Genomic DNA, 11,005 nt, shown 5'->3' on the forward strand with positions numbered 1-11,005 from the left:
CCATCAGTTCGACACACGGCTCCATTCAATAACCCGAAGATTCGGCCCAGTTGCTCGTCCTAACAAGCTTGGCCCAACTCATTAGGTTAAACAAATTAAGGACAAACGAAGGAAGATGTCTATGTATAAAAAGAGGACAAAGAAGACCAAGAAGGGAATTCAGATCTGAACAGATAGAGACTGATGGCTAACGAGCCGCCTAATCGCCGACCTCCAGCTCTTGATGCAAGACATACTCTCGAAATACACCACATGACGAGTTCAGCACCGGAGATCGAGCGTTTCCTCGCCGCCACTTTAAGAACCCCTTTTCGAAGAAGATAACTAAAGTCAAAATCCGCCATACGAACAAAGTTATGTATCCCGTCATACTTTGGAGACACAAATCCCACTAACAATGTGACATGATTCAACAAAACCATGGAATGAGCAAACCCCACTGGATCAGATTCGTGAAACGCTTGTATCAAAATATGCGCTTAATCTTATCATGGGAAGATCTCTATCCATAACTAAACTTTTGATGCATCTGCGCAATTTTGCACTTCAAATAGTTTCAGAATCACCAAAATTCTCTAAAATGTACATGAACCTGAAAAGATTTTAAATAGACTTCAAACATAATAAATAGTCTCTAAAAAGGTTTATATACCATGGTCTAGAAGTGATAAAATCTATGGTATATCAATTCTTCCAGACTTATCTTTTGCTTGACCTCAAGCAAAATATAGAATAAACTTATGGAAGATGTTTGAAAACAGCAGAGATTCACACAAATTTTAAACTATTACCTTCACCTCTGCAAGTGCAAATGACATAAGTGGTAATGAATCAACACCAACCTCATAAGTGTTTCAATGTACTTCACTCTAGTTTAGCAACCATACCATACATCACAAAACTCCACTAATCACTACAGGAAATATGGGTATTAGTAGCGGCCATAAAACGATATGAGTTTTGTATAACAACGCTTCCTTAGCCGCTCTGACAGCACCCATTATAATAGGTCCGACATTTTTAATAGCAGTTTATTGGTATGCTATAGTTAAATATACAACCATAGCATTAGTTTGTATGCAATTGTTAATATTTATAATAGCGTGATACAAATGTTATTAAAACTCATTAATTTGATTTTCCAATAGCAAAGATATCAAATGTTTTGTGATATTAATTTATTTTTTAATTATCTGAAAATTTATTAAAATATAATTCATAATTAAATAATTCAAAATTAAATCAAAAATTAATTTTTAAAAATTAAATTTTATTTATTAATTAAAACCAGTATACAAATAATTAAAGAACATCATGTTGTTAAAAACAAATAAATTAAAGAACACATTAAACCAAAAACAAAATTAAAACATAAAACCAAAACATAATTAACCTAAACCTAAACTAAGCATCCGCCTTCAGAGTGCTATCGTCGCATCACCTAGTCACCGGAGTTGACTTCTATCGAGTCGTCTGCTACATATATCAGAGTTTCTCTGTCGCCTTGTCTGCTCGATACATGGTACATGTACTTGTCAATCTTCTTTGACTTTCAGTATTTCTTCAGGAGAGTGGATCTTGGTTGGTTTCCTGATGATGAAACCATCCTTCACAAGCTTCTGTTCTGGCCTGTATTTTTTTTCAAAAACAACTCAGTAGGAACTCAGGCAAATAAATATGATGGTAAGAGACTTGTTGGGACAAGGCGCTGAATCCAAAACCAGACTTTCAGATTTCCTTGAGCATCAAGAAACAAGTTTTTCCGGCTGCACAGAGAGAAACAAGAAAAATTAGGTATATCAATTAGCTGCACTTGTTGATAAAAAACCTCACACTGTGAACTTGAGCCCAAGAGTTACTAAAACGTTGTTGTACCTTTAAGTCTTTGTGGTAGAGTCTCCTGCTATGGCAGTAATGAACTGCACTGATAAACTCGCAATTTTGCCAAAAAGCCTTCCACCACTGATGAACTAAACAAAGAGTGTATAGTTCTGGTAAGAAACAAATAGAATACCTCGTTAAAGAGATCAACGACGATGAACAGAGAGATATAGACTCAGGAGGGTACCTATAATCCATGCTCTCTCTCTCTCTCTCTCTCTCTCTCTCTGACACTATATCTTTTCTTAGAAAATCATTGAAAAAAAAGAGACAAATCTCAAGCGTTGATTCAGTATCATCTAATGGTGCAGATGGTTATCGGCGTCAAACCAATAGAAAACAAAGGTGAAGATAGATAGGAGATCGATTTTGGACCTTTGACTTAAAAATCAATCAATGGCTCAGAAAAAACAGTACACATTATATTCTTTTTTTATTTATAATTATTTTAAAACTATTTAAACTTTAAATAATTTGAATCATAATTTAAAACTTTAATCTGTATTTTGTATTTAAATTTAAATTTGTGTGATTGACTAAAATATTAAAAATTTAGATTTAATGTTTTATGATATAGGTCAATATGAGGTATGTGGTTTGGAGTTTAAGAATTGAAGTTATATTATGAATATACTGATTTTATTTAAATTTTATAGTTTGTATAATTTCATAATTTAGTATAAAATAAGTGTTATAAATTTAGAATGTTATGATTTAATACTTCTTATATAGAGTTTGGAATATGATATAGGGTTTGTATTGTAATGTTCAAAGTTGAATTCTAAGTCGGCTTGACCAACTTCGGTCGGGCTTGATGGCAGATAAGAGCCAAGTCTGATTATTAGATGGGCCTCGTAGAGGGATATGGAATTCCTCTCCAACACTTGAGGTTTTGATTGAGTTTTGGATTCAAGTAAGATACCTCCCATAGTCTTTTCTTCTGCCACTTTGATCATAAGCCAGAGACTGTGTTCTGCCTCAACCTGTATATGGAAATGGAACTCACGTTAAGGTTTGCAGACATGAACATAAAAAAACATCCAATAACTTATCAGCTTGATTATAGAGTTGTTATACAACAGTGTAACCATGAAAAATTCTCAAGAGCTTACGTATTTGATGAAGTCTTCAGAGAGACTATTGGCTTGAGTTATTTCATGTTCTGATGCAGCTATATTGCAGGTAATATGCTGATACTTTTGCTGCTCTTCTATGGGTGCATCCATCAAATTCCAGAGCTCTAACATGGTTGTTGCTAGATCTTGAAGCTTCATAAAAAAATTCAATAAGCAACTATGAGTGACAACAGCAAAGACAAAATTTAGATAGCTCGCCAAAGTAATTTACAAATTACCTTCTGCATTCTCGTTAAAACCATCTTCAAACTCGGGCTGCTCTGGAAACAAAGATCAGAAATAAAAAGCAGAAGTTGAGGTACCTATCTTGCAACTACGTAAAACTCCACCATTGGAGAGGATCGAAGCTTTCTCTTGGGCGGATCTGAAGCCCAACGATGATGATGGCAGAGCAAGACGAAGAAGCTTGGTCGTAGTGAAGCTCAGAATGGAATTTCGGATTTTTTTAACTAAGATTGCGAGATCTTTTCATAGAGAGTTGTTACGTTGATTGTTCTATTTTGATCTGGTTATTTAGACCAGAGACCACTTCATGTTTGATTAGTAGAATAGCTTCCGTTTTTGTAAAAAGAAACAAAATAATAAATCTTATGATTATGCATGTATTTGTGCATGTCTAGTTGTGCTTGACTGAGGGCATCACACCTTTTGCATGTCTCACCGTTACACTTGGCGCCCTTTAATTCAGAAACTGTCTTATCGTGGCCGTAGGAAAAAAAAAAGAGACTAATCAGGTGTACCCAATTTCACACCAATCTGATCTCCCACATCAAACGGGACAATCATAATCACAAAGCAGAAATTTTCAAAGAGGCGTACCATCTCTCCATATAAATAGGAAATAAAGGACCATCGAACAGCAGAGTTTTTTCGATTCTTCAGAGAAAGAGACGGGCCTCTAGATTCGCCGCACGTAGAATCTCGCCAAGAGCTGATGAAGAGACTAAGAGCGGCGAAAAAATCTTCTGCTATGGTGACGGTTATCGATGGGAAACGATTCGAGACGAGAATGGTTCGGAGGTTGATGAAGTTCGAGGAGTTGCCTGGTTATTTACAGGATAACGAGTTTATACACGACCATTATCGATGCCAATGGTCTCTCAGAGATACCTTCCTCAGCACCTTCTCTTGGCATAACGAGACTCTCAACATCTGGACGTACGTTCAAAATCTCTGCGTGGTTTAGTGATTTCTTTTTGAAAGTTTTCTTGGTAAAAACATCAGTTTAATAAGGACAGATGTTTCCGGCGGAATTCGAACGAGCGACCTTGGTTTTCTAAATAAGAATTGATTCTTGGGTTTGTGATGTTGAAAACTCGGCAGGCACTTGATCGGATTTGTGTTATTTCTGTGGATGATGGTGGTGAGTTCATTAGAGACGACGGAGCTCGGCCTCGCTGGACTCTTCAACGGGATGTCCGGGTAAGAACTGCGGAGGTCAAATTCGTCATTTCTGCTATTGTTTTTGTTTTTAATTTTAATTAAACCGGCCTTTTTGGGCGATAGAGCGTGGATGATTAGTCTCTCAAGCAATCAGAGTCTGCTTCATCACGTAAGATTTTTGTTTCTTTGTTATTTTTTAAATTTCGCTGACTTATCTTCTGTGACACGAAGAATAGTAAAATGGCTACACATACATTACAACTTAGACATGTATCTTTGGCATTTCTGTAGTGTAGTGGTCAATTGCCCCACCATGTGTTGTTTTCGATATGTTTATTTGGATCTTTCTTCTGTTTCTGCCCACCAACCTTTTTCGAAAATCTCATTACCTTTCTTGGAAAAAGAAAACAAAGTGACAAGAAAACAATTCAAATTATCTTCAAGTGTTCGGTTCATGTATAAAGTTCTTCCTGGAATCTTTTTCATCTTTAAAATAATTTCAGTTATTTCTATCAAATAATTAAGCTGTTACAAGTTTCAAATAATGGATGGAGGTAACAAGTTTTGAATTGGTGTAATGATTAATACTTTTAGATTATGTGGTAAAAAAATGGAGTTCTTTGTGGAAAAATTTACTCTCGGTACGAGCATAACAAAGACCTACAATCTATAATCATTTTTTCAAAAAATGTTAGAAGCACAAAATGAACATCTTTAAGATAGTTGGGGATTTTTTTGTCCTAAAATTATTCAAACAATACTTTGTGTTTAATTGGACAGTTTTATGTTTTTCAGTCATTCTCTAAAAAAACCGACCGCTCCTTTTATTCACACATATGACTAAATTTTTAAATATTCTCTTTTGTTCAATAAAATTTTTAAAGGTTCTCCTCTCTCGCAGGATTTGAACATGACACAGCATATGTCACTGCTAAACTCTCAAGCAGAAGTGAACTATCACAACCACCAGCAAGAAGTTGTTCCGAAATGGCCATGGCTTGTGTACTTAGCCGGAGCCATGGGTTGCTTGATCTGTAGCTCTGTTTCGCACCTCTTAGCTTGCCACTCAAAACGTTTCAACCTCTTCTTCTGGCGTTTAGACTACGCAGGAATCTCTCTCATGATTGTCTCCTCTTTCTTTGCGCCTATCTACTACGCATTCTCTTGCCACACTAACTTCCGTTTCCTCTACCTCTCCTCAATCTCAATCCTAGGCCTCCTCGCCATCATCACTCTCCTCTCGCCAGCTCTCTCAACACCACGTTTCAGACCATTCAGGGCAGCCCTTTTCCTTGCAATGGGATTCTCTAGTGTGGTGCCAGCTTCACATGTGCTTTTCCTTTACTGGAGTCACCCTAATGTGCTCTTCGCCCTCGCTTGTGAGCTTGCCACTGGTATCTCATATGCTGCGGGAGCAGTGTTTTACGTTAGTCGTGTGCCTGAGAGATTGAAGCCTGGAGCGTTTGACATTGCAGGACATAGCCATCAAATATTCCATGTGTTTGTAGTTTTGGGAGCCCTTGTTCATTGTGTTGCCACTCTTTTCATTGTGGATTTTCGACGAGCGTCTCTTTCTTGTGGGTTTTAGCCAGAGAGTAAGCATTAATTTGTGATCTTTTCAATTCATTTTATGATCTATGATTCTACATTAATTGTGCTCTTAGAGATAGGAACAAGCGCAACTGCGATTGCAAGATCTATAAGATTCCCATTACAACAAGCTTTATCATATTTACATATTGAAGTTGGTGTCTTTTTTAGTTTTATACCATCACCCTACTTGTTCTTTTGGATCACTCCTAAAACCCTAGAAACCGTCGGCCACGGAAGTCATGTGTACAACGGCTTTGTTGACTTTGCCTCCATGACTATTTGTCCATCGAGATGCAACGGAAGTGCTCTAGTTTCAGCACTTTTTGGTTTTGAATTTAAACATGTACTAGATTTTGATCCGCGCTTTTTTCATTTTTTATTTATAAAAAACATCTTTGTACATACTTTATATTTTTTTTTATGTTACAATTTGTTCTTTTTCAAATATATAATATTGAATTAGTTATGAAAATATGGTTACTATATATACTTTTAGTGTGCATAATTTTTGGTTGTGCGCATAAAATTTTCAATGAAAAATGTTCGTTGCCAAAATTTGATAATGATATCCTTAAATATTTTTGTACATATTTTTGTTGCAACATATAAAATAGAAATATATATACCTACTGAATATCTATAACTAAGTTCTACTATAAAAAGTATATAAAGTAACTTAACTGTAATTAATTATTAGAAGTCTTAATTTTAATTTGACATCACAATAATCTAATAGACATTTACCAAATTTATTTTGAAATGGCATGATTTGTTTTTTTTTAAATGGCTAAAAACATATTCAAAATAATAAATATTTGGTTTCTAATGGGTCTCTAGTTGCTTTAAGATGGATTGATACTATTTGACCCGCTGTGATTTTTAAATTGTAAAACATGACATCCGTGATTTTTTCTTCAAATTGTGATGGTTAAAAAATGTTAGGTATGCTTGTATTCATATTAATAATTTAGGTAACCGAATAGCAAGATATTTCTAGGTACATAATTGTAGAAGTTTTTTTTGTTGAGAAAATATAATTGTAGAAGTTACAGTAGTTTCTATGTTTTGTTAATAATAGTTTTTTTCAAAAATAAAGTTACAATTGTGGAAATAAAGATAATAGATAAAGAATATCGTTTGGTTAACATATAAAAATTAAGAGATTATTAAAAAATTTAAATAATATTAAAATAGTTATATATTTTATTAAGATATTTATTTGGACAATTCTTTCAAATAGTCCTTTTTAATTTTTTGTCACAAAAATAGTCATAAAAAATGATCAAAATAGTCCCTTTTTATTTTGAAAATTTTAATATTTAATTTTTATTTTTAAAAATTTGAAACCCTATCCTCAAAACCGCACCATAGCTCTAAACCCTAAGTGTAGATTGGTTACCCATAGGTTAAAAATGTACTTTTACCCTTTAATAAAATTTATTTTGGTCATTTTTCTTATTGAAAACTATTTTTGTGACAAAAAATTTAAAAGAGCTATCATAGGGAATTTCTCTATTTATTTACATATAGGAGTATTTGTAAAATATAGGAGTATTTGTAAGAATATTTATAGTGTTAATTTTTTGTATTGAGCTTTTAGTTTTCATAAATTTTAAACAATAATATCATTTTTTTATAATAAGAATTTTATACTGTAATTTAAGATCAACACATCCTCTTATGTAAACCATCTAAAATGCTTTAAAATCCCAAAACCTGACTATATAATCTAAAAATAATCCATGCATATATCTTGATATATTTTTTTTTTGTCAACAAACGGATCTTGATATGTTGGAAATGAATAAAATATACATTGTATACAATTTATATATGTTGAACAAATTATATAGGATTCACGTATAGAAATAACAATAACTGAAACACCTACATGACTATATTATATAAGACAACACATTATGTGTTATTTAATGTGAAACGAAATATTAAGGGTCAATGCTTTATGAAATGTAAGGTAAAAAGAGTAACAACATGTATAACTTTAGTAGTGACTGTATCTACCAACGTAATAAATCTAATATATAGGAACAAATATGGAATCTTAACATAAAGGATCCTGTATTTTAAGTTAATTAAATGGCATTATAGAGAAGAATGATTCGTTGTATATAATAAATCTTAAGTTAATAATGACACAGTCCAACAACTTTTTGTAAGTAGATTTTCTATCACTTCTTCCCTTTTAATAGTATAGATGTTTCTTCAAAGGTGGAATAGATGATAGAAACTAGGATATTTCTATAACGCTTAATCTAGTAAACCTGTTAGCTATAGACAAGTGAGAGTAGTAACATCGAAGGCTGTGATTCGGTAGCTTATTGAGAAAGCATCTCAATCATTTGTTTAATGGTGATGATATTGCAGGGTAATGTAGTACCTGCATTTTCAAAATAAACTTAAATAATTCAATTACCGAAAATCTCCTTTTATTACTTCTTAAACTCAACACCATAAATCAAATAAATAAATAAAATCTGAAAATGTCTATAAATCCATAAAACCGAAAGTCCGAAAAAAAGAAGGAAAACATCCAAAAGCACCAATCCAAAATAAGATTCATTTTTGTTCGTCAGTCTCATCTAAAACAGAGAAGAAAGGGGGTAGATAACATGAGAGTCGCTCAGTAAAGTATGGAATGTTCGACATGCAAACCACTGACTTGAATAAATAGAACTTTCACTATGGAAGTTTAGCGTTAAAAAATTTCGGATGTAACTTTTATTAATTTTTGAAACAAAAAACTTAACATGCATTTTAAGTAAATAGCAAATCATTCCTTCATAATTATATGTATATTATATGAACTTAAAGTATACGTAGTATCAATATAAATATTTTGAAATAAAATGAAAAATATAAACTAGAAATATAAGGTTAGTAATACATATGTTCGGTTATCTTCCGATATCCATTCAGGTTTGGATATCCAATCTCTCATAATTCAATACGGGTTTGGATTTCGGTTCGGATTTTTCGGATCGGGTTCAGATAGGGATTTGGGTAAAATGCCCACATCTAAACAGAGGCTAAACTGCAGGTCCTAATCACATTAGGCTAATCTCAAAAACATGCACCAGCCGCGATAGAGCGCGTGAAAGTTTAAAGAGTCTCAAGTTCATCACCTACTAAGAGAAAGAGAAGGAGGAAGAGATATCATTAAGCAACACGGAAACGTCTCGGCAACTTCCTTCCTTTCACGCGTTTCAAGTCTCTTTATATAATAACTCTCCTTCCCCTCATTAATTCTCTCTCAAATTCTCTTCTGGGTTTCCTAAATTCTCAACCTTTTTCTCCAAATTCGGCTTCTTAAAATCATGGTTCGCTGTAGCAACAACCTCGTTGGCATACTCAACTTCATCGTCTTCCTCCTCTCTATCCCCATCTTAGCTGGAGGAATCTGGCTTAGCCAAAACGGCTCAACGGAGTGTGAGGGTTTCCTCGACAAACCCCTGATCGCTCTCGGAGTTTTCCTCATGGTTGTAGCGATCGTTGGTTTGATCGGTTCCTGTTGCAGAGTCACATGGCTTCTCTGGACTTACCTCTTTGTCATGTTCCTCTTGATTCTCCTCGTCTTCTCCATAACTGTTTTCGCCTTTGTTGTGACTAACAAGGGCGCAGGAGAGAAGGTTTCTGGGAGAGGGTATAAAGAGTATAGACTTGGAGATTACTCTAACTGGTTGCAGAAACGTGTGAACAGTGACAAGAACTGGAATAAGATTAGGAGTTGTCTCGCTGACAGCAAGGTTTGTTCTAAGCTTGAAGATAAACTTGTTGGTGTTCCTGTCAACAACTTCTACAACGAACATCTTACTGCCCTTCAGGTAAACGATTCTTATATGCTTTAGTTTTGGTTGGAATCATGGATCTGATTCCTTACTGTCTTAAAGTTTCTCTGTTTCTTAGAGTCTTGTTTTGTTTGACAAGATTGTGATCAAAGTCTGAACTTTTCAATCTTTAAAGTCACTTTTTTCTCTGATCCCTCAGAACCTTTGATTCTGTTCACATGTCTTTAAAGATCCGAACTTTTTTACTTTTTAGCAAAAAGATTCTACCTTACCTTTGTGTGAATTTTGTTTTTTCTTACAGCTACAACTAACTAATGAATATTTTTGTTTTGTGTTACAGTCTGGTTGCTGCAAACCCTCAGAGCAATGCCAATTCACGTACGTAAGTGCCACAAACTGGACCAAGACGGCCGGAACACAACCAAATCCAGACTGCCAAAGCTGGGACAACGCACCAAACAAGCTCTGCTTCGATTGCCAATCTTGCAAGGCGGGTCTTCTCGACAACGTCAAGAGCGCATGGAAGAAAGTTGCAGTAGTCAACATCATCTTCCTTGTCTTCCTTATCATTGTCTACTCTGTTGGCTGCTGTGCTTTAAGGAACAACAAGAGAGATGGCAGTTATGGCTATGGATATAAGCCTTGAAGGCTTTCAAAGTGTTTTAGAACAGAGATTCGTTCATTGTTCTTTAATTCAGCAGTACTGGAGTTTGCTTTTATGTTTTATGGGTTTACTTCTTGGTGATTTGAGACCTATTGCTTGTACAGCTCTCTTATGATACTTGTTAGTGTGTTCTGGCTTAACCATGATATATATTTATTTATTATATGTTCTTTTTGATATTTCTCTATGATCTTTTGAAGTACTCGTTGAGGAACACAGAAGCCAGGTTTGTAAAAATAACATAACATAGATCTAGGCTGTAGCATTGGAAGTAATTAAGATCGAAACAGAAATTAACGAGTAGGATTTGAATATGAATGTGAAATCAGACTAAAAAGAGTACGAATTTCACAAGGAAAATAAATATTCAAACTCCCGAGTATTTTCAAGTTTATTTTAAATCATGAAAAATATTTTTATGATAAATGAATTTTTTATTATATAATACAAAATTTATTGTTTATTATTATTAAATATTTTAAACACACTAATAATAAATTTATTCTAGTGGTCTTTGAAATGATAATACATTAATTTATAAA

General features: G+C 34.0%; 2 protein-coding genes and 1 long non-coding RNA gene across 4 annotated transcripts; 2 read left to right on the forward strand and 1 right to left on the reverse strand.

The window, feature by feature from the left end:
* Positions 1-1,249: 1,249 nt before the first annotated feature.
* LOC106399272 lies at positions 1,250-3,460 on the reverse strand. 2 transcript variants are annotated; one of them, XR_007338154.1, is made up of 5 exons: positions 3,236-3,460; positions 2,994-3,149; positions 2,069-2,864; positions 1,876-1,991; positions 1,250-1,766 (listed from the first exon to the last, which is right to left on the reverse strand). It is a non-coding gene; the product is annotated as an uncharacterized LOC106399272 (long non-coding RNA). The 2 variants fall into 2 exon arrangements; XR_007338153.1 differs by having other exon boundaries at positions 1,876-2,864; positions 3,236-3,448.
* Positions 3,461-3,658: 198 nt separating this feature from the next.
* LOC106401869 (heptahelical transmembrane protein 3) lies at positions 3,659-6,041 on the forward strand. Its single transcript, XM_048775935.1, has 4 exons — positions 3,659-4,175; positions 4,341-4,439; positions 4,524-4,569; positions 5,302-6,041. Exons 1-4 carry the CDS (start codon positions 3,952-3,954, stop codon positions 5,986-5,988), a joined length of 1,056 nt encoding a protein of 351 aa, XP_048631892.1. The 5' UTR covers positions 3,659-3,951; the 3' UTR covers positions 5,989-6,041.
* Positions 6,042-8,722: 2,681 nt separating this feature from the next.
* LOC125606895 (tetraspanin-8-like) lies at positions 8,723-10,642 on the forward strand. Its single transcript, XM_048775937.1, has 2 exons — positions 8,723-9,835; positions 10,140-10,642. The coding sequence occupies exons 1-2, from the start codon at positions 9,329-9,331 to the stop codon at positions 10,443-10,445; spliced, it is 813 nt and encodes a 270-aa protein (XP_048631894.1). The 5' UTR covers positions 8,723-9,328; the 3' UTR covers positions 10,446-10,642.
* The last annotated feature ends 363 nt before the right edge of the window (positions 10,643-11,005 follow it).

This window comes from Brassica napus, chromosome A3 (assembly GCF_020379485.1).
Source record: "Brassica napus cultivar Da-Ae chromosome A3, Da-Ae, whole genome shotgun sequence".
Taxonomy (NCBI): domain Eukaryota; kingdom Viridiplantae; phylum Streptophyta; class Magnoliopsida; order Brassicales; family Brassicaceae; genus Brassica; species Brassica napus.

Excerpts from the sequence above, each read along its gene's own strand:
- LOC106401869 (XM_048775935.1), top strand. The coding sequence starts at position 3,952 with ATGAAGAGACTAAGAGCGGCGAAAAAATCTTCTGCTATGGTGACGGTT. Across the intron at positions 4,176-4,340 it reads GAGACTCTCAACATCTGGAC|GCACTTGATCGGATTTGTGT; the intron begins GTACGTTCAAAA and ends AAAACTCGGCAG. Across the intron at positions 4,570-5,301 it reads ATCAGAGTCTGCTTCATCAC|GATTTGAACATGACACAGCA; the intron begins GTAAGATTTTTG and ends CCTCTCTCGCAG.
- LOC125606895 (XM_048775937.1), top strand. The coding sequence starts at position 9,329 with ATGGTTCGCTGTAGCAACAACCTCGTTGGCATACTCAACTTCATCGTC. Across the intron at positions 9,836-10,139 it reads AACATCTTACTGCCCTTCAG|TCTGGTTGCTGCAAACCCTC; the intron begins GTAAACGATTCT and ends TTTGTGTTACAG.